The 24,403-nt window shown below is 42.5% G+C and overlaps 3 protein-coding genes across 5 annotated transcripts; 2 read left to right on the top strand and 1 right to left on the bottom strand.

Annotated features, from left to right (window-relative positions):
• Positions 1-491: 491 nt before the first annotated feature.
• Positions 492-15,644, top strand: mrtfbb (myocardin related transcription factor Bb). 3 transcript variants are annotated; one of them, XM_084571345.1, is made up of 14 exons: positions 492-2,289; positions 5,389-5,454; positions 7,133-7,188; positions 7,303-7,378; positions 7,607-7,768; positions 7,906-8,117; positions 8,240-8,386; positions 9,278-9,525; positions 9,763-9,898; positions 9,998-10,876; positions 11,517-11,627; positions 11,791-11,922; positions 12,012-12,072; positions 12,182-15,644. In XM_084571345.1, exons 1-14 carry the CDS (start codon positions 2,190-2,192, stop codon positions 12,649-12,651), a joined length of 2,856 nt encoding a protein of 951 aa, XP_084427471.1. In that variant the 5' UTR covers positions 492-2,189; the 3' UTR covers positions 12,652-15,644. The 3 variants fall into 3 exon arrangements, with proteins under 3 accessions (XP_084427471.1, XP_084427472.1, XP_084427470.1); XM_084571346.1 differs by having other exon boundaries at positions 492-2,274; positions 12,182-15,642; XM_084571344.1 differs by lacking the exons at positions 492-2,289; positions 5,389-5,454 and having other exon boundaries at positions 6,099-7,188; positions 12,182-15,643.
• A 1,912-nt stretch (positions 15,645-17,556) lies between these two features.
• On the bottom strand, positions 17,557-20,717 carry snrnp25 (small nuclear ribonucleoprotein 25). Its single transcript, XM_084571410.1, has 5 exons — positions 20,303-20,717; positions 18,748-18,838; positions 18,552-18,657; positions 18,389-18,463; positions 17,557-18,305 (listed from the first exon to the last, which is right to left on the bottom strand). The coding sequence occupies exons 1-5, from the start codon at positions 20,531-20,533 to the stop codon at positions 18,248-18,250; spliced, it is 561 nt and encodes a 186-aa protein (XP_084427536.1). The 5' UTR covers positions 20,534-20,717; the 3' UTR covers positions 17,557-18,247.
• Positions 20,718-20,876: 159 nt separating this feature from the next.
• polr3k (polymerase (RNA) III (DNA directed) polypeptide K) lies at positions 20,877-23,812 on the top strand. Its single transcript, XM_084571052.1, has 3 exons — positions 20,877-21,216; positions 21,335-21,422; positions 23,677-23,812. The coding sequence occupies exons 1-3, from the start codon at positions 21,106-21,108 to the stop codon at positions 23,802-23,804; spliced, it is 327 nt and encodes a 108-aa protein (XP_084427178.1). The 5' UTR covers positions 20,877-21,105; the 3' UTR covers positions 23,805-23,812.
• The last annotated feature ends 591 nt before the right edge of the window (positions 23,813-24,403 follow it).

The following is a 24,403-nucleotide window of genomic DNA, read 5'->3' on the forward strand; positions in this document are numbered from 1 at the left end:
TGTAGATTGTTTTATGGCAGAATAAAACCAAGGGAAAATCCAACAGCAATCACTGGAGGATAGTAAACAGTCAAGATTGCCCGTTTATGTGGAAGCAAAATGAACCAGCCGGTGAAGTTTGAGTTTTAGAAAGTATGTAATTCGACGATCACGTTAGGAAGTAACCTAGTGTTTAATCCAGCCCAACAAGATAGTGGTGTACCCAGTGGTTAAATCTTGACGTGTACACAGCAGAGACTGTAATGCTTGAAGAGAAAGTGTTAAAATGCATCTCTCTTGCTTCTTGTTTAAACAAAATATGATTAAGTTGCATCTGAATCTTGAGAGACAGTAAACAAATTTACAACCCACCAAATGTGCAGTGTGACTTGCTGTCAAGGATTGGAATTTGATTTCCCCACAGTGGTCCACGTCAGTTTGTTTACTCCTCTTGGTTCATTTGTAATGGAACCAGTGTGAATGTAGACCAGACCAGAACTTACACGTAATAACAATGTGCAGGTTGTAGCTTTACAACATAAACTTCAACATAAACCAGCACGGTGACTCAAACACTACTCAGTGACTGAAACTCATTCCCTCCACTCTAATTGACTAATTGTGGGGCGGTACGATAGGGGCCACAATGGGAAACAGATGGATGTAATAATGTAATGAGTGTGATAACCATCAGGTTAAAGCAGCCAATAGTGAAGTTGCTGCAGTGCTGAAAAGAATCCAAACAGTAGATCATCAATGAAAGTGATTATATGAAATCAGTCGAGATAATTTTCTTCATAGTGCAGTTTGTTTTTTAGGGAAACAGAAGATGTGTTGAGATAATACAAGACAGCTTTTGGTTTAAGACTATAGACTTTTTTGTATTTGTGTATATTCGTTACCAATGATGATCAGAAACAATATTGTTCTTGACCATTCATCCATGCAGGAGTTTGCCTTGTGGGACAAAACAAATGTAAAATGTATTCATAAGGTTTTGCTTCAGTAGCCAGCAGACAGGATTATTTACGGATGATGTGACACGCGGTAAGATGTTTTTCCACATTCCTAAAGCTCATACTACTTCTCTCGCATGCTTTTTATCACCTAGTTGTCCACCATTATTCAGCCCCAGCGGTGAGCTGTCATAACATGTCGTTCCTGTGCCATTCCCGTTTAATTTATCCACTCCACTGTGTTTCCCCTGTCTAACTCTGTTAATGACATGCATATTTCTCGATCCCGCAAGAGAACATTATTTATCCAGAACACACCGGACCAGTCCTACTAAGAATGCATTGTCCTGTTCAGACACACAACAGAAAGAGCCAGATGACTGAGAGCATCTCTCTGCAGCTTCACCTTGACGTCAAATTCTGTGTGGGATGACATCCTCAATCCACAGCTCTGATGTAACATCCAACCAGCCTTTCTGGGAACATTCATACACAAGAAACCTATCATAATTAACGTACTTCCTGTATCTCATTTCCTGTTAGTGTGTTTTACAGTCATGGATGGCCTCTAACCAGCACCGAAAGTCATGACTGAGCTTGTTTTTGAACGAGCCACTGCATATCCTGCTCCTCTCTCCACAACTCTTGCGTTTAGCTTTAACAAGCAGACGTACTGGGAACCAGTAGAAGAGGATGGAAATGGAAAACAGCAATGAAAATAAAAGTATATAAACCCGTAAATAATAATTAAGAAATGTTTAGAAAAACATCAGTGTCCATAGAGACCCAGTGTGTGTGTTCTTGTCATTGTTATTTTGTGCAGCAAAACATTTCTACACAAGAAAACATTGCTTCTCATGGAGATGTTCCCTCTCAAAATTCCCTCAACAGCTTGCTTTGATTGACTTTGTATTGGGTACCAGTAATATGGTCCCCAGCTGAGAGAAAAAGCTGCTCTTCAAAAGAACAGCTTTAAATTATATCAACAACAAAAATGAAAAGTACACTGTGGTTTTGTGTTTCAGCGTGATTCCTCTGTGAGCCGACCAGAGTGACCTAGCAAGGGTTAACGTGAGCAGCGCTGTGTTCCCTCCTCCTGACGTTGACTGAGCACTCACGCATAGTTACACACACACTTTCTCCGCTGAGGCCAGAGAGAGCGAGCCAGCTGTCGTTCACTCAGAGCTGGGTCTTTTTTCCGTCTCCCTGACTCCCTGACTCCCTGACTGCGTTCTCCACTGGCCTCATCACTCCATGGGACTGCAGACCTGGCCACCAAGAAAACCACCACTGTCCTCTATGGCCTGTCTTGATGTGGAGACCCCTTCCATCTGCAGGGGTAAATTCAAATCAGGTGCTTTTTTATTCTTTGTCTTTCTCTAACCTGCACGCATTTCTTTATCACGTTTCTATCATATTTACACGGGCATGACACAAACTCAAGTATTACTCTTGCTCTTTTTCCCTGAAGCTAGCAGCAGTGGCAGGGGGGCTGTAGTGATGTAGACAGAGCCCTAACAGGAAATGACAGTAAAGCTCATCACCATGAATCATGACAAGCATCAGTCTTACAGGAGACTGATTCTGTGGAAAAGCTGAGATTTAAGACACAATACTTTTTTTCATGTGCATGTTTATTTTGGCATTCTGTGGGAACGCAAGCATGACTTCACTCCAGTGAAGTACAGCATGTGTACACAATGAGCCTCATTCAAAGTGCAACAGCCAGATATGCTGCTGATCAAGATTCTGATCATCATTTGCATATTTTAATCTTCCCTGTTTGCATTCATCAGCAGAGAAGTTCTTTCATTAGTCCGGGCCTGGAGCAATAAAATGCAACATAGCCGTCTTGTTACCGGTCCTGCTAGGTTATGAGCATATTTTCACTGTCTGTGGAGTCGCATTTGAGCAGAATGTTTGTCAATCACTTCATTTCATGAGGTGTCTAATGTTTGTGGTGAGGAGCGGTACTTCCACATTGTACAAAAGGGATAATGTCAGCATTGCTTTTTACAACTGTGAGATCACACTGAAATGACACTAGTATAGTGTAGTTAGCATCCATTAACACGAACACTAGTTAGGTGCAGTATATGAGCAAAATGTTTCCTTTAGGGTATTTAAGCAATATTTGCATGTGGAAACATCTGCTATAAATAAATGATTATTCACCAGTAAGCAGAACCAGATCACTGTCTGATTTGTAGGACATGCCCACTCATGAGGAAGTGAATCTGTTTTCTCATCACTTTAAAAATGACCTAATTGTTGGCTTTTTTGCTGTGGGAAATATATTACGATTTCAGCAAGTTAGATACATTCAGCCAGTCCATACATCCACAATCACTGTAGAAATCATTTATTATATAGTGCCTTATTTAATATAAGTGCCTAATTGCTGATAAATTACCAGCTTTGTTGAACTGTAGGATAAAATTACCGGTTACATAATTTAGTTTAAAACTTGCATCTACATCTGCACAGATGTTCTGTCCATGTCGGGCGGTAGGTTTATAAACCCTTTTCAAGAACCGAAAGCTCATAGGATTATATTGTCAGCTAGATTTGTAGTGTCACTTGAAAGCAGTAAAGGAAAATCCAGCTGAACAGTTTACTCATAAACGACCTTTTTGACAAACCAGTGTTCTCTCCGTATTCATAGTTTAGTCTCTCTCTGGTGGGATTCTGTTTAGAGTCTTTGATATTTTTAACTGCAAAGTCAACAGTGTCCGTCTAAACCAACTTCTGCTTTGTCTGGCTGCACTAGTTTTTATTTCTACCATTTCCATAATAAAAAAAAAATAATAATAAAAAAAAAAAAACATCTGATGGGAGACCTCCAGGGGTGATTTACTGAGAACAACATGGGTCTGGGATTAGAGATTACATCAGCAGACAAGGATTTCAGCAGAGCCCCCTCTCTGTGCTTCTCCTCCAAAACCTCTGTTTATGCTTTGCTGGTGAGCAGGAGCGCAGAGCCAGTTTGCATCACTGGGAGGTTAGCCAGGGTTCAGGTTGAACACAAGATGACATAAACTGATGAGGAGGACCCCGGGCATGAGCTGTACCCCCATTGTGATGCTCAGTTAAAACCTAGCATTCTCTCTTGGCCCTGGAAGGCAGCTTTTGATGTTATTGATGTGTGCTCTCATAAATTGTCTCGCTTGTGGCATTCTTTCCATCTCACAGTGGATATAAATATTGAGACAAACCAATGGCATTTTTTTTAACAATCTACTGGTATGATCTGTCTCGGGCTGGCCATACCCCCACAGGGTTTGTAATAGGAAACACAGCAAGCACACTGTGTTCTCTGTCCTGGAGTTGATGTGCTTTTGTGAGGGTGGACTCGGAATCCCACCCTTTGCCTCAGCTCTCTGTCACACTGTGTTCCCTTGCCCACCACCAGTAGAGGCCCGTGAACGTCCCCTCGGCTCTGCGTACGAGTGGAGATCCCTCCCCCTTAACTACCCCCAAATTTCATGGTTCCCAGGCCTTGTTCTCACAGCTGCCCAGTTTATTTTTGCTACAGTGAGTCACAGAGGCCTGTTCAGACGCAGCGTCTTTCCCAGGAGAGTTGAGCAGGTCTGCGTGGTGCATGTGTGCGTGTTTGTGTGTGAGTGAGAAGCCGTTTCCTCCGAGCCACTGAGCAGATCTAGCTAAGCCGGCTTCTCTCGGCTGCGGTGGTGACAAAAACGGCGTCATGTACCTCTCACCGGCATCCCATTCGTCAGTATCACCCACCGGCTTCGCTTCCAGCTCATTTCGTTTCTGCACAGAGCTCTGTTATTCTACTGAAATAACATGTCCACGCTCATTTGTTTATAAATGTTTAAACTAGGATCTTACTACAGTTTACATTGTTGGGGAAATAACACCAAGGACCATCCAAGTTCTGTATGTGGGCTTCGCATGCAAGACTCAACAACTTCATCTGGAGGATAGTCACGTCTTTGATGTTCCACAGAAACATAACTGATCACTGCTTACTCATCCGAAGCAAGATTACATTCTAAAAAGTATTTAGTAAATAGACACACAACTCTCCTTGGCTCTCCACGGTGTCTCTCCTGCTCAGGCTTTGCTCATTATCACAACTGCAGCCCTAACATTAATCCCTCTATTATCTGTTTGTATTCCGTTCTGTAGCTACTTTGTTTCCTCAGTGCATTTGCCACCCGCACAGAGATATTGCCCCATATTGGTCAGGCTCTCGGCCAATCACACTGTTGGAGTCTAACTGTAGTAAAATGTGTGGTACTTTTAACAACCCCAGCTAAAACCATACAGGAAGTGAACAGAATGTCGTCAGCAGTGAACAGGGTTTACTGAGAAACAGTCTTGAAAGCACTGCTGTTTAAAGCCACGGATGGATGGTAGGTGACTCAGCTGAGCTGGTTCTCAGTGGCAGGAGTTTAACTCTGACCTGCGTCTGTGTGCTCTCTCATAGTCCTCCAGCTCTGTCTGCAGCAGAGGAGGACTCGGGAGCAGCTTGTGGAGCAAGGCATCATGCCACGTGAGTATTCACAATTCACTATTGCAGCTCTTCTCCACTGCAAATTTAGCGTACACCAACGGAAATAAACATAAACAAGATGTGCAGGATCCAGAGAGTCATTCTCTATCACAACTATTATTGTTAGCGGTGCTTTTCCCATGAGAATAGCAAAACTGGAGACAAGATTCAGTCTCTGCTAATATCTCACTCTTTCTCTTTTTTCCCTCATGTATTTGCTGAGACTTATTTTAGGTGTGCCCATACTGTCACAACATGCGCACCACTTCTCTTTAGCTTGTATTAAAGTTAACCACATTTTATCTGTGAGAGGTGGAGCGTATGCTGGACAGTACACGGCAGTATGTTTTGTCAAGGGTGATAAAAAGTATACTTTATACTTTTTCTTCCACTTTATTTAATTAACATTTAAAGTTGCTAGTTACTTGTCCGTTAAGTTTTTGTCCAGCAGCATATAACGTCTTTATATTTGCTTGTCTTCAGCTTTTGGTTTAATCTGACCTACCTCAACTTCCTGCCCTGCAACAAACTGTAGATACACACTGTTAGTGGTGTCTGTTGGTTGGTAGGTCACTGATGGACATTTGCCAGGTGGCTGACGAAAATTAGCACTAATGTTGCTAGATAGACTGCTCGATATGCAAACCACTTTTCCTTTAAAAAGGTCACACTTGCAGTCATTTGTACGTGAAACTGCTTCACTGTGGTTGAGTTGTTTCATAGAATGCGAATGTTAAATATAACCCTCATGCTGAGCGTTGCCTCACTGAGCACATATTGAACCGAGATCGGCCTCACACAGGTACCAAACCTGAAATGACTAGCTCCTCTTTAATACCGTCCACAACCTTCATTTGATTCGACAGAAGTGGAGCAGACTCAGTCCCCGTGTTACCATCCTTGGGCGAACACTGTGTTTAAGAACACAGCCAAAGAAAGAGAAACAGAAACTGTGACAGGCTCCTACTGATAGCTGGAAAGGTAGCAAAAGAAAAAGGCTTAACTCTTCCACTTTGCGTCGTTTTGTCACAAGAATACTTTTGTAATCAGGTTTTCAGCTCCTCTCTGTCTCCTCACAGCCACATGAGTCAGCGACTGGGCCCTCAGTGGAGGTCAGTCTGCGGCCTGACCAAGCGTGGCCTGCATACAAACCTCCCAGACCATTCACCACTTCAGCGCTCTGCTCCTCCCACACTTATATGGTTATGATAGGTATGCAGTGGGGTTAAGGTGATGAGCAGGAATGTTTTACTTTGCTTCTCTGACACACTCCTCAGCGCACCCCCTGGACAGTGTGTCCTTAAAGCAAATAACGCTCATCATAGCAGAGGTGATTAGACGGTGAGCCAGCCATCCCCTAAAGCAGGAAGAGTTTTTTTCTGAGAGATCAAAGAGTGACTCTCTGCATGGAACAATCTCTCTGAGTCGGTAGAACTGACACTTCCTGTACTGACACTTCATGAGCTGTCACATTCATGCAGCCCAACAGAGAAATATGAACATAAAGACATGAAAACTGGATTACCCTGTGGAAAGAAGAATCACATTCCGAAAAGAAGCTCATCACTTTCATGCACTTTGGAAATAGATAGAAGGAGAAAAGATGTAATCATCTATTTTAAAAACAGAAGGAACAGTTTGTTCATGCATGTTAATGGATTTACTGTATCTTCCCCAGCACTGAAAACACCTGCTGCCTTTCATGAGCAGATCCGCAGCCTGGAGAGAGCCAGGGTAAGACAGCAACTAATGCTATCAACTCGTCACCTGATCATAAAACAATATGTATATATATTTAAATCTACATATAAAAGATATCCCCAAATCCTTTCTTTTGTTGTTTAACAGACTGGGAACTTCTTAAAGCACAAACTCTGCAGCAGACCTGAACGCTCTGAACTGGTCCGTATGCACATCCTACAAGGTAATCATCGTCCTGGGTGTTCCTTACTCAGTAAATGTGTCTTGATAAGAGAAATTCATAAGGTGTTTATTCATCTGTCTGTCCTTAATTGACTATATGTAACCACATAAATGTCTCTGAGGTTGACAAATCATGGCTGAGCCTGCCGTGAGTCACGCTGACACAGCAGGGGAGAGACTGAGTGGTGCAGGCCATATCATAGATGAAGGTCCTCTTTGTGTTTATCAGAGACGCAGGCGGAGCCCTCCCTGCAGGCCACACAGATGAAGCTGAAGAGAGCCAGACTGACTGATGATCTCAATGAGAAAATCTCACAGAGGCCCGGGCCCATGGAGCTCGTGGAGAAGAACATCCTGCCTGTTGACTCTGGTGTCAAAGAGGTTGTCAGTGGTAGGTACTCATTAGCTTTAGCTAACTTAAGGCCACACATCAGGCATATTTATATTCATTGTTAACATTATTACATCACATGTTTGAGTAATATTTCATTTACGACATCAAACTTTTACTCTTCTGCTCTTTATCAGATGTCTGTGTTGATGCTGGTCCTACAGAAGATAAGACAGACCACTCTAAGAAACCAGATGGCTCAGATGTGTATAACTTTGATGAGGACAGCAGCGATGCATCATCGCCACAACATCCTGCCAGTCAACGATCTCCGAGCTCCACCTCGGCCTCTCCACGACAGTCCGGAACGACGGAGGCCACTTCCTCGAACTCCAAAACTCGTACACAGGTACGCCAATACCAGAACCTTGGCAGTCAATAAAAACATGAACTCCCTCAGAGAAGACTAACCTTCTTGGCAAATAAGCTAACCAAGCGAACGTGATGTCTCTCTATCTTTGCTTTCCTTAGCGCTCTCCACCGCCCAACTCAAGGTCTCCATCAGATCTTGTCAAACTTGACTCCATCAGCGAGCAACAGGGCAACCAAAAGGGAACTGCACCTCAGCCTATCACCGCCACCATCTCCACTACTACACCAGGGCCAGTTCTCGTAAAAGTGAGTTGAGTTTTGCAGAAGCTCAAAGTTTGACCTCAATGTTTTCGAAGTTTTCTTAAAGCGGAAGAAAGGAGTAGTGATGTTTTTTTTTACAAGATGGTTCATATAGTTCATTACGACAGTTTACTGAGACTTTAATTTATTGACTGTGTGTTTTGTTTTTAGATCTGTTCCGTTTTCTTTGGAAACGTGTTGAAAGACACAATGCCAGAGTCTGTGGTTTATCATACTAAACGTCACATCAGTTTAGAGGCGGATGAAAAGTGAGCATCCAGCCAGAGTCAAAGGCAGGTCAAAGACCAACAGGGTTTAAAGTCGTTTCACACTTCCAGGAGCTTAAATCCGTGCCAGCAACAGTTTGCCTTCAATTAGGGTCAAATGACAGACTGGCCTTCCTCATTCAGGCTTTTTAAATTAAAAGACAAAAATCAAAGGACGAGAGTGAAGCGATTCCTCATGCATTAATCATAATCCACTTATCCCCTGAGCACAATATGAACTGTTCCTCCCTCGGAATATGATATCACAATTAATTTGACAAATTGGTGTGTGTGCTTGTTTAACCCAGCCTGCGTTTCTGGTTTCAAAGCTAGATCCTGCTGCTCATACTTCAAGCCATTCTAGTGTACTATATCCTACAATTGCAGGTGGTAGAACAATAAGGGTCACATTTCCACTTCCTCATCCTGCCGTTCTCATTGGGTGTCAGAACAATGTTCCACTTGAATGCTTAAAGCTATTTAAAAAAAAAAAAAATAGTATCAGTTCCAAGTCTTGCAGTGTTGGTACTGGCAATGCAAACTGTATTCCCGGATCAGTCACAGGGATCGAGTACACGCCAGATGGTCCTCTCCAGGTTTACATGCTCTTTTTCTGTGTTGTGCTCTGCAGCAAAGCTTGGCCAAGCTAACCACCGATAAAAGCCGCAGCAAAAAGAGCAAAGAGCCCAAGCCGCGGGTGAAAAAGTTGAAGTACCATCAGTACATTCCCCCAGATCAGAAGCAAGAGCTCAGCGAGGTGCCAATGGACTCTGCCTATACCCGCCTCTTGCAGCAGCAGCAGCAGTTCCTGCAGCTCCAGATCATAAGCCAGCAACATCAGCAGTACAACTACCAGGCCGTCCTACCTGCCACGCTCAAGTACGGCTCCATTCAGCAACACGAGCTACTATGTTTAGCTATGAATTTTTAGCTAACCCAATCAGAAGTTTACACCTTGTTTTATAAAATGTGAAGTTGTCATGACAGCTGTTCTTTGCCTCAATTAGTTTGTGTTCCCTGCCCGCAGCTTCCTACTCAGAGGCTGTTTATTGTGAAAAATGTGCAACGGATTTACTCTCCTCTGTCCTCCCTTTTCTTCTTGTCTTATTACAACAGACCAACAACTGAGGTACAAACCAGCTGCTCCAGTGTTGTTCTGAGCGGAAGCGCTGTGTCTGCCCCTGTGCAGCTCCCCCACATTCTGACGAACCGCAAGCCGGATCACTTACCGGCTAATCTGGATGAGATGAAGGTGACACGTTGCAGCCTGCACACGGGCTTACTGAAATCAACGTATGAACGCTGCAGATGTGAACAACAAAAGGTGTTTTATAATCTCTTATCTTTGCAGGTTGCTGAGCTGAAAATGGAACTGAAACTCAGGTCTTTGCCTGTTTCTGGGACTAAAACAGATCTGATAGAGAGGCTAAAGTTGTATCAGGAGAACTCAAACATCCAGACTGCTGGGTGCACAGAGACGGCAGCCGTCACAGCAGCCTCGCAGTCTGAAAACATAAAGTTAACGCCGCCTGTGTCGCCTATAGCTTTGAAGGTGTCCAGTCTAGGCATAGAGGACAGTAGTGCAGCAGACAGTCTAGCTAAGGTGCGTTCAGACAGCTCCCCACAGAGAACAACAAACGAGGAGTGTCCCACAGAGACGAAATCCAATGAGAGGGACTCTGAAAAGGACAAACGTCTGCATGAGAAGGAGCGTCAGATTGAGGAGCTGATGAGGAAGCTTGAGCAGGAGCAGAAGCTGGTCGAGGAGCTCAAGATGCAACTGGAGGTGGAGAAAAGGAGTCAGCAGGGAGATTCTCCGCCTCACTTCAGTCCTCTGGTTCCAGTCCAAGTCAAAGAGGAATACAGGGCCCAGTCAAACTGCTCAGTGTCCTGTAGCTCTCCTGGTCTGCCAGTGTTGGTCAAACAGGAGGAACCTGCTGATCAGAGCCACGTAACCAGCCCATATCCGTTCATCACCAGTCACCAGACCATCACAGAGCCTGCTGAGCCCATGCAGCCCGTCCAGGCCGGCGCTCCAGTCCTCCTGCCCGCATCCCTCCCTGCCTCTGCAATCACTGTCCAGCTGCCTGCCAAAGTGATCAAATTACACACTACTGCTAGCAGCGCAGCCCCAAGCCTCATCCAGACCTCTGGACAGGTGCCACAGAAAACAGAGGACTCAGCCGGATTACAACAACAATGCAGCAGTCAAATTCAGCCCCTGACAAAGGTAATGAAACACTTGCAACCGACTGCCTCAATCCATCGCCTTATTAGTCATCACCGTCAGCTGTGATTTTGCATGAACACGAATTGCGTGCAATCATCCGCACTTGAGCCTGAAATCATAAATTGTGCCTTGCGTATCACGTTTCACATCTAACAATCAGTTACCAACTACCATGAGTAATACGTCTTCCTCGTTGCCACGGTAATAACAGGCCTCAGCTGAGTGGTGAAAGCTTTTCCTGCTCACATCAAAGGAGAGCTTGTGGAAACATGGTGAGCTGGAGAAGGAGCTGAGTGAGGCCTGACTGTAGCGCCCTCAGTAACCTCCGTCGTCCCTCTGCTTTGAGCCCGACGTACAACCAGAATAAGCAACAGAAGCCGCAGAAGCACTGCACGAGTTACACTGCATAGCGCTGCAAACTGCGCTGTCACAGTGGAGCGAGCTGATGTTGCAGCTTAGGACAACCCAGAGCAGTTTAATTTGAGCAGTCTTTGCATAAAGATGGTGCAGAGCTATATTCTTTTACCAGCTTGACTTAATCACTTCCACAGAAGTAACGTCACCAGAGAGTGCGCGTTCAGTGAACTACAACACTTTTACACTGATGCCTCAGTGCTGACCCGTCTAATTTTCTCTGCAGACATGGGATATGGACACGACAGCGCCGAGCTTAATCAACACATTCCCAGCGAGTGGATGTGCTGCTGGAGGCTCCTCCAGCCAAGCTGTCCCCGAAGGACCAACAAAAAAGGTAGATCATCCTCAAGTCTCTTCTGCTCAATCTTTTTTTGTAAGTAATATAAGAAACGTTGGCGCTTGTTTAGTTCCAGTTGCATTTAAATGACGGTTCGTATCAGATGCATCCAGTTTTTATTATGGGTAAGCAACTGTTGCCTTTTTTTCCCGTTCGACAGTCTCCCCGTTCCAGCCAATCCCCTTCGATCTTGCGGCAGCCAAAATTCCCAAGCCATGTGTCAAAGTGTAAAGACCCACCACGCTACGAGGACGCAGTTAAACAGACACGCAGCATGCTGACAGCTGTTCAGGTGAACATGAAATGTGATACAAAGCGTATGCCTTAACTCTTAACTGCTGTCAGTGAGACAAACGTTCATGGTTTCATCTTCCATTGCAGGGTCCCACTGTGGCGAGCCAGCAGATGGACGACTTGTTTGATGTGTTGATTGAGAGTGGAGGTGAGAAATATCGCGCTTATTTTAGCACTAGTGATTTGGAAGCTGCAACCCCCATGATGCGTTGATCCTCTTTATGTTCTGCATTTATTTATTTTATTTATTTTTTCAGAGATCTCACCTTTCATCAGACAGGACCCTCCCAGCCTGGACAAGCCTCTCCCTGTGACAGCCAGCGTAACCACCCTTCCCATCAACACAGTTTTGTCGCGCCCTCCACCCTTAATCCAGGTGGCCCAGCCGCCTGCTGCACCGCTTCACCCCTCGATTGCCTTGGCAGCGCTGACCTCCAACGCCCAGCTGGAAACCCTCTTGGATGGCACTGGCGCAGAGCCACAAAAACTGAAGCTCATGACGGAGTTACACTCACCTGAGGTTGCGATGGATGTAGACTTTAACGAAAGCGCGCCACCCTGTGCTTTAAACCTGCACAACAGCAACAACATAGACAGTATGGATTGGCTGGACCTCACGCTGTCCGTGCCAACAGAGGGAGTAAACCCTTTGGACATATCAATGCCAGTGGGCGTCTTCTCCTCTGATTTCCTGGACTCTCATGAACTCCACTTGGACTGGGACTGAGTGCTGCCAAGGTGACTCCTTCCATCTATCAGGCAGTTTTTTAGACAAACGCATTTTTAACCCAAGGGAATATTGCTTTTGTTTCCATGAGACAATGAGAGCTTTCAGTAGCTCTGCTCAGCTTTCTGGACAGATGAATCAGCTCTATAATAATCTACTCATGCAGTGTCAGTTTAGAAGTTGCTGAATTACTTCCTTTGAGGTCTTTAAATCTTCTGATTGCGCGGGGAGACAGATAAAACAGGACTGGCACTGGCAGTCGGAGCTAAAAGTGGAAGCAGAGATTTCTGTCTGAAGTTACGCCACTGTTTTGTTATCAGTCCGTTCTCTTATTATTGACATCTGTATGTCCTCCAGTCTCAGTGAACGTGGAGCACTGCACTTAGCACGTTGTTAACGCAACCAGGGCAGGAAAATGTCCAAATCCTGATTACTAATGGACAAAAACTGCATGTAGCCGAGGGCTGTTGTGCAGTTTACTCCACCCTGTCCTGGAATGATTATCACTATCAAAACAGATTGTAAACACACAACCGCTACATGTCCCTTGTTTTGCTGAACATAAATCAGATGTCTAACAGAATTGGGAGCGTGAACCAAATATAACAGCAGCAGGGTGCCCCAGAAACTACCACAGTGTCAAAGCAGCATTGACTAAACCCATCTCAGTATTTATTAAAAATGTTCTGTTGCCATTTTTTTCATCTCTTAATCATTTCTGTCCTTTCCAGCGCTGTGCAGATCAGCCGGTTGTTGAATAGAGAATCCTCGCACACAGTTACGGTCTCGCAAGAGTGCTGTGCAGTATTTAACTTTGTTCACTGCTTTAAATTCAGGCACGGCTGACACTTAATGGGCTGAAAGTTCAAATAAAACAGTTTATTCATTTTCACGTGACGTGGTCTCTGCGGACAGCCTCGTAACCAGCAGGCACACACAACAAAAAAAAATCTCAATACCCAGTTTATTTCATTCTGACTGCATTACACATAAACTGTGTTTTAGTGACACCTGCTGGCCACTTCTGATATCACCCAACATCAGCAGCATCTGGTCTGACAGTTTTTCTTATCTAGCAAATTCCAAAAGAACAAAGTGGTGGTATAACTCACAACGCCGTACGGTCCAGTTCACGTTGTTTTGCTGATTTGCTGTCTTTTGGGCCTCACTGACAAAGCCACCCGAATGAACTGTTGTGAAAAAGCTTTCACATGATGGCCATTTTTTTGATGTTTCATCTCCTTCGTGCCTCATTTGACAAACCAAACGTCCCCCCCGTTAGCAGGGGTTAAGTGCTGGAATGAAAAATGTTTTTGCCTTTACTATACTAGTATAACTCAACACCGAAAACATTGTAATGCATAGTTTGTATGCCGTACGTTTTTACACGTTGTGTATTTTGTAAATACAGAGTTTTGGGTTTTTTTGGGATTCCGCTGTCAGGCCTGCGAGCTTCGCCACACGCCCTTTACTGCTTGTCATTAAAAAAACGTTTTAAAAAAAGAAAAGAAAAGTCTGCACATTTCTAGATTTGTTGTGAACGAACACCACGTTTCTAAATCTACAGATAACTGAATGATGCAGCAGTGTGTTGACTGTGACCGCGAAAGAGCGTTTAATATTGACATCCAGATATGCCTTTAAAATCTTTTATGATACACATTTACATGAAGGCAGACACCAGACATGAGCTTCTTTAAAACTCTAATAGCAGCTAAATGTTTGCATAGGCAAACGTCACCCCTCAGACATTGATATTCGGCGCATCCTGCACAATGAAGGGTCAACCATGGGCAGAAAAAGTCAAACAACCCCTGTTAAATTTTGCATAGAATAAGATGAATCACAGAAGGGCTTTTGTACAGTTGCTCACAAAATTACAACTGAATTACAACATTTTAGAGAAAGAAAAAAAAAAAACAGATATAAAATAAAACAAACAACTGCATTATTGCATGCACCCCTGAACTAACACTTTCCAACTCTGCTTTCAAGATCTCTCCGTTTTGCGAGGACGTGCCCTGTTCCTGGCCCTCTTCTGGCTACTTGATGGATTTTCTGTAGGGCTCGGGTCTGGCTCGCTCCAAAACATTTATCTTTAACGCTTTGGATCACTGAATGTTTTCAACAGTTCCAGCCAACCCTCCAGCAGACACCAGAGGTTTCTCACGGTTTCCTCCACCTTAAAATAAACCCCCAAGTTCGTGTTGAAGAGACCGGCACTACAACAAATCCATCGTGATTTATGGCGTTCGGCCGCTGGTGGGCTGTGTTGCATTTGTGCCGAAACGCACCTTGTGAGGTTTTGGGCAGAAAGTTGAAAGTTATGAGAACATAACACGTTTTTTCCACATGTTCATGGGAGACTGGAAGGGTGTTGTTGCAAATGTTCGACGAATTTTTCTTTAGAGCAAGCCTGCGTCCTGCCGCCTTGCCTCATAGCCCAGACAGATGAAGAATAGAGAGATAGTCGTCGCATAGTACGGAAACAAGTGCTTAAGAGAAACTTAATGATGTCCTTGTTTGTCTTTTCATCAGCTTTGGAGAGACTCCCATTTTCAATGATGCCACCATTGCCATATGTTCTCCACTTGTTGATGGCGGTCTTTGGTTTGTTCCATAGTAAATCTAAGGTAAATCAAAAAGAGTGAGAGCCCACCGATGCTCTGTAAGCACTTTGTGGCCCATGGCTCTTGTAGTAGCATGCAGCCAAGGATGTAGAAGAATAATCTGCCAAGAACATCTAGTTTTTAGTCAATTAATCACTTGAAGTGAAGACATGTGTGGACTATTTCATGGACGTTATTTGCTTACTCCTTTATATAAAAGTACAAATGTTGTGATGATGATTAATCTTTGTTTGACTCTATTTACATGACAAAAACAGCTGATTTAACAGGTTTTGGGGTTTTTTTTAGACTTTTTCCACCCACTATAAACTCCATGCTGCTCAAACTTCCAACATCCCGTTAGTCTGAGCTTGAGCCTCTCGCCACTTGATTTTCTCTCAGAGCTTTTTAATAGTTTGGATGGATGCTCGACACCTGGGGCATCTGTGCGTGACGGACTTGAACTTGTCCATGCAGAAGGGGAGGAGGCAGCACCCAGCCACGCAGCTGCAAGAAAGAGGAAGAGGAAGAGGATAGGACGACAACTGTAAAGTAAACTGCATAAACAGATAAGCCCCAAAACAAGGGCTGATTATATTCTCATGCAAATGTTTTGGCGCAGCCAACAAGGAGGACAGTTTTATACCCGAGCAATGCTGTCATGAGACACACCAGCCAGGTCAGGCTGGTGACAGAGGTATAGGTCTCTGTCATGACGAACTGCTTACACTCTGGACACTGTGTCCGGCACGGACACTGTGGAAGATTTTCCACGTCTAAAATCACTGTGGGGGCTGTGGAGAGGAGACATGTGCTCACTGAAACATACTTAATCTGTGCTGTCCAAACTCATCAATGCAACAGATATATATTTAGCCTTTCACATGAATTATTATTTTTATTTTTTTTGCAATTTTAAGAAATACAGCTCAAGCTGATCTGTTAGAATGAGTATTTGTGTATTGCCAGCTCACCAGGGATGGTCGGTGGAGCCTCAACATATAAAACACTTATGTCAGAAACAGGACTAACAGGCTCCTTCTTCATGCTGGATGCGAAACTAACCTCTAAGAAAGAACAAAGGGAAAGAGTTAAGCACATTAAAATCTCATGGGTGTGCTGCAACAAATTTTTGACCTGCCTCTCTTGCTGTCCATGTCCGTGCCGTTGGCGTTGAGGTCCTCATAGGTTTTCTGGAGTTCCACCTTCTTTTCAATGAGTTCTTTCAATTTGTTCTCAATGTTGTCAATTTCTTGCTGATTGGAGGCTGCTTCCACTGCAAGAAATAAAAAACAGAGTTTACACAGAAGGAGAGAAAAAATGACTGTTGTCAATGTCACATCCACAGATGTCTCTTGTATTCTCTTTCTTCTGTCACCTGTTTGGCCGAACTCTGCACGTTTCCTCAACTCCTGAGATATGCAGAGAATTTTCTTCCTCTCCAAAAGTTGTTGCCTTCTGAGAGAAACATTTCTCATTTCTGCAGATATCTTCTTTAGCTCTTTCTCTGAAGACGTCATGGTGGCTGCTGGAGGGACGGGAAAACAAAACTTCTTGATCCCTTTTAGTTTGCCCTCACATTTAGAGTACACCGATCAGCCACGACATTAAAGCCACAGACAAGAGAAGTAAATAACATTGACTATCTTTTGGCAATACAATGTTCTGTTGGGAAACTTGTGGACCTGGCATTCATGTGGGTGTTACTTAGACATGTAGCACCCACCTAGACTAGACCAGACACCCCCACCCCATAGCAATGACACTCCTTGATGGCAGCAGCCATCCCCAGCAGGATGCAGCCTGACACAGGCACACACACAAAAATGGTTTAGGAACAACAAGGTGTTGACCTGGCCTCCAAATTCACTACATCCCAAACTGATGAAGTATCTGTGGGATGATCCACAGAGACCCATCCCCTCCACCCATAGGACCCAAAGGCGCCCACTAACAACATTTCCAGACACCACAGGACACCCTCAGAGAGTCACAATTGTTTAGGAGGCACAAGGGAGACCTACACTATATTAGGAAGGTTATAATGTTATGCCTAACCCGTGCATTTGATGTGCTCAAACCACGTTGTATTTTATTCAAAATTTTGTGTACATCCATTTTATTTATTTATTAATTTTGTTATTGCAGGCTGATCTCATGAAAAACTAATTCAGGTCTGTAAATCATTTATTGCTAAAATACACAGACAGGAACTTGGCCTCAACAGGGAGTGGCTGGTGAAATATGTTGTTTATCTCCCGAGCAACATTAAAAACTAATTTACAATAGACAAATTGTTAACAGCGGCCAGCGGTTGACTTCTTCAAAAATGAGAACGCAGACATTAATCCTGCTGAAATATTACAGTTTGATTTCTTCATGCTGAAACGCCAGAACAATCATTTATGTAACAAAACCAGTCTTAAGGTTCCCACTGTGGAGCTATCAATGTAAAATTTCATCTAACAGTTTCAGAAAGCCCAGCTAAAACTTTAATAAATGCAGTATTAAATAAATATAATAATAATATATATATTAAAAAAGAGAGAAGCTGTATTACCTAATATCTTCTCCTGCTCCCACTGCGCCCTGTACAGGTTACATCCAGACTATCTCAACAAGGGCGCACTGTTCACTTTTATCAGGAAATATTCAAATCATTGGGTTCTGTTTATGCCTGCCCACTTTAGAACAGAAGCCACTTGTTGAGATGAAAGCTGGAGTTAGACACAGATGCGTGCATATTAAACAAAAATATTTTTTATTAATTACAGTTAACAGTACAAAAAGAAATCACAGCTCAAAGGGAGTCCAAGGGGGGAGTTAACGTCCACTAGTACTGATCATTTATTTGTACATTTGTGTCTAAGGTGAGGTTTTTGTGGACAGTATTTGTGGAGCTATTCACGGCACAGGTTCCTACAGAGTTTGAGAATGGTTCACTCTGCAGAAAATTCGGTTTTCCTCCAAATGTTGGTGCTGGAGCGTCACTTTTTTCGGAGTCTCTTCATGAACGTCACTTCATCTCTGTTCCTGATGCCATAGCTGAAGAAATAAAAATAACAAACCATAAGTCAGAGACAAACAGGCATTTTTTTTTTCGTTGGTAAATAGTTTTTTACTCTTACTCTTTAAGCCTCATCTTGTCATCTTCAAGCTTCTCGCCCTGAAATACTAAATGATACGTTCTCCAAACATATCGCCTGCGAGGAAAAAAAGAAATGTCACGCCTGATAAATGAATATTTCTTTTGCATCTGTTTTAAGTTGTTGAGTTTAGGAGCGTGTTTACCAGCTGATATGTTTCACTCCCCCTTCACGTTGTTGTTTCAGCTCCATGAACCTGGAAATGGCCTTCTTCAGATCAGTGACAGTAGCGTTTTGCACCACCACTATGGCTTAAAGAGAAACATCATAAAGAATGGCTATTAAAAGGGCAATAGTTGTGTAGTGCAGTTCACAGATTAGGATAAATATAAAACACTTACGCATTACTTCTCCGTCTGCCTTCAAAACTCTCACTGTCATTGCCTGGCCGTACTCCAGAGCAATCTGAGAGTTGACCTCCTCCAGAGTCACCTGGAAAAGAAAAGATAAAAGATGATCCAGATTTAGGAAAGCTTTTCATTTTGATGACTTGATCCGCTCATAAACGCTTTCTGTTTTGCAGTTATTTGCATAAATATTACACGAACATTTCCATGTGCTGTGACAAGTAATGCAGATCAGTATGAGTCTATCCAGACCAGGAGAGCAATCGATTAGAAAGTCATCCTTTCCAGCAAAAATGCCAAATATTTACTGGTGGCAGCTTTTCAGATGTGAGGATTAACTTGTTTTCATCGGGGGAAGCACCAACCTGCTCTACCTACTGAGTCACAGCCGACCCACCTGTGATGGTGGAGTTTGGTTAAGGAAAGGCGGAATTTTTTTTTTTTAACTTTTTACAACATTTTATGGAGCAAATATTGAGATAGTTCCAAACATTTTGGACACTGATACAATTTGTGTCATTTTAGCCATTTACCAAAACATGTCCAAGTTCTAGCAGAATACAGACTTAAATAGCAGATTCTGAGCTTTAATAACAAAAACTATCAAATTTAGGAACTGCAACCATATTTAATCCCCAAATTCCCGGGCTTCAAATATAAGTGAACAAATGAACCTAACTGCTGCATATAAATATATATATGCATTTTTAGCTGTTTGAAGTGATGTGCCCACCTCCTGGAGACTGTTCTTCACGTGTCTGGATGCTGGGAAGGGAGTTTCGGAAAGGATCCTGAGATGAGTACTCCTTTTTTTTTCTCCCTCAAGATGTAAAACTGTACTGTTTTTGACCAGACCTTTACTAATCTCTTTGATGGATTTGGAAGCTTGAGGACAGCCCGTCTCACTTGTGTCTAAAGATCCTTTGAGCACATGTTGTGGGTTCGTAGCAACAGTTTCAAAATGCAAACGGCACACTTCAGCCTATCTACTGTAATGAATCACACATCTATCTATGAAAGTATGCTTGAGGCTGCACTTCAAGCCTTTAGATATTTGCTGAATATGTTTCAACAGCTAAAATGCCAAACCCGTTTCAGTGCCAATGACTTGGCAAAACACTGCAGTGAAAATTGCCAGTTTGGGATTAATAAAGTATTTATCTATCTATGTTAGATTTAGATCAATCCACTAGGGAAATTGCTCAGTTGCACATTAAAAAGCACTCTTCAAAACCACTAGTAAAACACAAAATAGGTGTAAGATAGTTAAAAAAAGAAAAAGAAAAAAGATATAGGATATTTTTCCTCATTTGAATTTGACTGGCTATAGTTTTAGTACACATGTACATACAGGTATTTAGTATATATAGGTTTGTTGTTTTGTTTTTTTTAATAAAATTTATGGTCTGTGTCTTGTCTCATTGCCGCAATTTGATCTCACGTTCAAATAAATGAAGGAGTAAAAGCCTCAGTTTCATTCTATTTCTCACTGTATTAAAGTATAGATATGTATATATAAAGTAATGAAGTATGTTGATGCACAGAATACCTGGATTGGCAGATCGCAGAGTAAAGGGTCCTGCACGAGTTGCGCAAGTCCCTCCTCAAAAATATCCAGGATCTCTGAATGAGGAAGAGCATCCACGTCCTCCTCCTCCTCTTCCTCCTCTGCATCTAGAGCAGCCATGTCAGTCAGCTTCTCCTTTTCCTCATCTTCATCATTCAGGGTCTGTCCTCCTTCAGCAACAGCAGCAGTGCCAGGACTCTGCTCCACCTCCATCTCTGTAATCACTCAACAAACGGCAAGTCCCGTTTATCCGCTGGGTGGCTATATATATAAAAAAAAATCTATTATTAAAAAAGTTAAAGAAAAATCTATTAAAATTTTGAACTAATTTTAATGTCGGACTCAAACTTTTCAAAAGTCAGCGCTGACAAACGTTTTAACTGGAAACTATTTCGCAGCAAGATGCAGCGGAAGTAAACAAAGCATGTACAGTACAAATTATGTACCGGGAGGAACACGGACTTAATTATATGTAGTTCCTCTTCGGGAAAGGAAATTCAGACCCTCTTTAATAATTTATTTAAACAACAAAATATTCGAGCGCTTTGCTGCTTTTGATAGTATTATTATCAGTGAGTGATTTTGTTGTTTTAATTAAAAGTTATCCTCTCCCATTGTTTCCCACAGAGCCGCAAAAAGGGGAGCACCTCATTTTACCGGCTGCACTTCCGCTAGTCCACATGCGCCGGGTTGTTTACAGCAAACGCTTTGGATTTAATAGTGTTAAATTATGTCATTTAACTGAGTTTGGTGCTAAATAAGTAGCTGATTCATTTCTCGGCAACATGCTGCTTTTCTGCCCAACCTGTGGGAATGTTTTAATCGTAGAGGAAGGACAGAAGTGCATGAGATTTGCCTGCAATACCTGTCCATACGTACATAACATCACAAGGAAGGTGAGTCACTATGAAATATACCCTACGAGTTTTACATACTACATGCGGAGTTCCCTTAAAATATGTTGCTTCTTTTTCACAAGTGGCTGATATTGTTATATGTATATTTTTTCAATAGGTAAATAACAGGAAGTATCCTAAGTTAAAAGAAGTGGATGATGTCCTTGGTGGAGCTGCAGCGTGGGAAAATGTGGACTCAACTGCTGGTAAGAGAGTCATTCATATTCATATTAGCATTTATCTTTATATTTTAATTCAATAATAACAGCAGCTGTATTCAGGGTGTAAAATATTTTAAGTGTTTATACATTTTAAACCATCTTATCCTTCTGCATCCACAGATATCTATTGTCATTGTTATATAAAAGTCTAGATGTAGGAGTTAAAATGTGTAACATAAGTAGGAACTCCACATTACAAAGGAATGCCAATTAATTAAAAAACATGTGACGTAAAAGTGATTGCATTCATAACATACATTCCCTTCAAGTAACTTTGTTGCCTGACCAAAGCGATATTTCTTAAAAGAATGCAAGAATTTGACTCAAAAAACTTTCTGAAACCCAACCCTAATTTTTCACGTCATTGTCTTGCTGGCAAATAAATCTTTTCCCAAGTCCTAGTTCTCTCACAGACTGAATCAGTCTGTCCTCCACATTCCTCCCTATATTTTGCCGCATTCATTTTACTCTACCTTTACAAGGCGCCCAGGGCCTGTTGCGTCCACACAGCATGATGCCGCCACCGCCATGCTGCACAGTGGGGATTCTTTGTTTCTTGTGATGTGCAGTGTGCAGCATTCAGCCTGATGGCAAAAAAAAGCTCAGTTTTGGTCTCATCAGGCCAAAGAACCTTCTTCAGGTTGACCCTGAAGTCTACAAACGCCTTTTGGTCAATTTTGGCCCAGATTTAATATGAGCTTTGCCACTCTCCCATACAGTTTTGGCTGATGGAGAACCTGTGCAAAGGTTGTTGTATGCAGAGTCTGTCACATCTCAGTGCTGAAGGTTTTTACTCCTTCAGAGAGGTGTCTTAAAGGCCTCCCTTATTAGTCTCCTCCTTGCATCATTAGTCAATTTGTAAGGACTGCCTGGTCATGGTAGTTTTACAAATGTTCCATGTTCATTTTCTTAATGATGGATTACTTTCAGTGACTTGGATATCATTTTTTACACAAGCAATAAAAGAGGTAACTGAGTACTTAGTGTAGTACTGTAAACTGCGTAGTTCCTGAGATTTTGCAATTTGTTACGGGTGATTTCCAACTGCTGTTACATGTGCGTGACACAATACTGTTTTGGCTTCTCGTGAAAGGCCAACAACTAACCGTATGAAATTTGTTGCGTGTCTGCAAATTTAAATAAGGTCTGAACGCACGCATTGGAGATGTTTTACATACACTGACTGGCCACAAAAATGTCGCCAACTGGATTTAACTAAGCAAATAGGTACAAGCCTCCTATTGCATGATTACTGCATTACTGCCTGGGTGATTATCTCTCAGCTGGCAACAAGTTATTTAACCCCAACTGATGCAATGAGTAGCTTCTCATTTCTTAAACAACCATGTCTAAAGGCACATCCTGTGGTCGTGGAAAAAAATGTTAGTCTGTTTGAGAAGGATCAAATCATTAGCATGCATCAAGCAGAGAAAACATCAGAGGAGATTGAAGAAACTACTGAAATTGGGTTAAGAACTGTCCAACGCATTATTAAAAACTGGAAGGATAGTGGGGAACCATCGACTTCAAGGAAGAATTGTGATCGGCGATCACTTAAAGGTTTGGTTAAATCAAACTGAAGAAAAACAACAGTAGAACTTAGGGTTATGTTTAATAGTGAAATACTGTACAAGCCTGTGGGGGCAGTGCTATGATCTGGGGTTGCTGCAGTTGCTCAGGTCTAGGTTCAGCAACATTATGTGCCCAAAGAATGAGATCAGCTGACTACCTGAATATACTGAATGACCAGGTTATTCCATCAATGGATTTTTTCTTCCCTGATGGCACAGGCATATTCCAAGATGACAATACCAGGATTCATGGGTCTCAGATTGTGAAAGAGTGGTTCAGGGAGCATGAGACATCATTTTCACACATGGATTAGCCACCACAGAGTCCAGACCTGAACCCCATTGAGAATCTTTGGGATGTGCTGGAGAAGGCTTTGCGCAGTTGTCAGACTCTCCCATCATCAATACAAGATCTTGGTGAAAAATTAATGCAACACTGGGTGGAAATAAATCTTGTGACATTGCAGAAGCTTACCAAACAGTGCCGCAGGTAACGTGCGCTGTAATCAAAGCTAAAGGCGGTCCAACGAAATATTTGTGTGTGTGACTTTTTTTTTTTGGCTAGGCAGTGTATTTTTCTCTCCAAAACAATCCTAATGTGTGAGCCACAGCAGTCCCTTGACTTCACACTGACATTTTGCTTTTGTCTTTTTTTTTTTTTTTTACAGAAAAATGTCCCAAGTGTGAACATCCACGAGCATATTTCATGCAGATTCAGACCAGATCAGCAGACGAACCGATGACGACATTCTACAAATGCTGCAACGCCCAATGTGGACATAGATGGAGAGATTGACGCCTACGCACTTGTACTTACGAGGACTCTTCTAATGATTTACAGTTTCAGCTTAAGAACTTTATTCTTGTTTTGGATACTCAATGCCTGGGCATCATTGACTTTCAACATGACAGTAAAATGAGTTTCATTTGTGTTTTTTATTGATAAAATAGTACCTGTATACAACAAACAGATGTTGATTTACATAGTTATACATTAACACAGACATTTAGAGCAATGCAAACCAGCAGTATCCACAACAATGGCATACAGTATTTCATATTAAAATTTCAATGCAATCCTTCAGCTCAAAATTGATTTTCTTGCACAACTCGGTTAGCCTCAAGAGGGAAAAACATAAAGCAGATGTACAGTTAGTGCCTCATGCAGACAAACTGCACTTTGTCGAGAGACGGTGAATGACGGATTGGGCATGCTGTGGCAGAACAAGGTTAGTTCACTGTTAGTATTAAATTCAGTGCAATCACTGTGTTGTTTTGTCGGATGCATTCATCATTTATTTGAAGCTTGTTCCTAACAGGGAGCTCACCATTCAGCATCAGCAAAAGGACATTTGTATTCATCTAATACGCAGCTGAGAAATGAAAGCAATCCTC

Source organism: Chelon labrosus, assembly GCF_963514085.1.
Source record: "Chelon labrosus genome assembly, chromosome: 21".
Lineage (NCBI taxonomy): Eukaryota > Metazoa > Chordata > Actinopteri > Mugiliformes > Mugilidae > Chelon > Chelon labrosus.

Coding starts and splice junctions, on each gene's coding strand:
- mrtfbb (XM_084571344.1), top strand. CDS start 6,964: ATGAAAACTGGATTACCCTGTGGAAAGAAGAATCACATTCCGAAAAGA. Junction 7,189..7,302: donor GCAGCCTGGAGAGAGCCAGG/GTAAGACAGCAA, acceptor GTTGTTTAACAG/ACTGGGAACTTCTTAAAGCA. Junction 10,877..11,516: donor AAATTCAGCCCCTGACAAAG/GTAATGAAACAC, acceptor TTTTCTCTGCAG/ACATGGGATATGGACACGAC.
- snrnp25 (XM_084571410.1), bottom strand. CDS start 20,533: ATGGAGGTGGAGCAGAGTCCTGGCACTGCTGCTGTTGCTGAAGGAGGA. Junction 18,839..20,302: donor TCTGCGATCTGCCAATCCAG/GTATTCTGTGCA, acceptor TTTCTTTTCCAG/GTGACTCTGGAGGAGGTCAA. Junction 18,658..18,747: donor GGCAGACGGAGAAGTAATGC/GTAAGTGTTTTA, acceptor TTTCTCTTTAAG/CCATAGTGGTGGTGCAAAAC.
- polr3k (XM_084571052.1), top strand. CDS start 21,106: ATGCTGCTTTTCTGCCCAACCTGTGGGAATGTTTTAATCGTAGAGGAA. Junction 21,217..21,334: donor TACATAACATCACAAGGAAG/GTGAGTCACTAT, acceptor TTTTTTCAATAG/GTAAATAACAGGAAGTATCC. Junction 21,423..23,676: donor AAATGTGGACTCAACTGCTG/GTAAGAGAGTCA, acceptor TTTTTTTTACAG/AAAAATGTCCCAAGTGTGAA.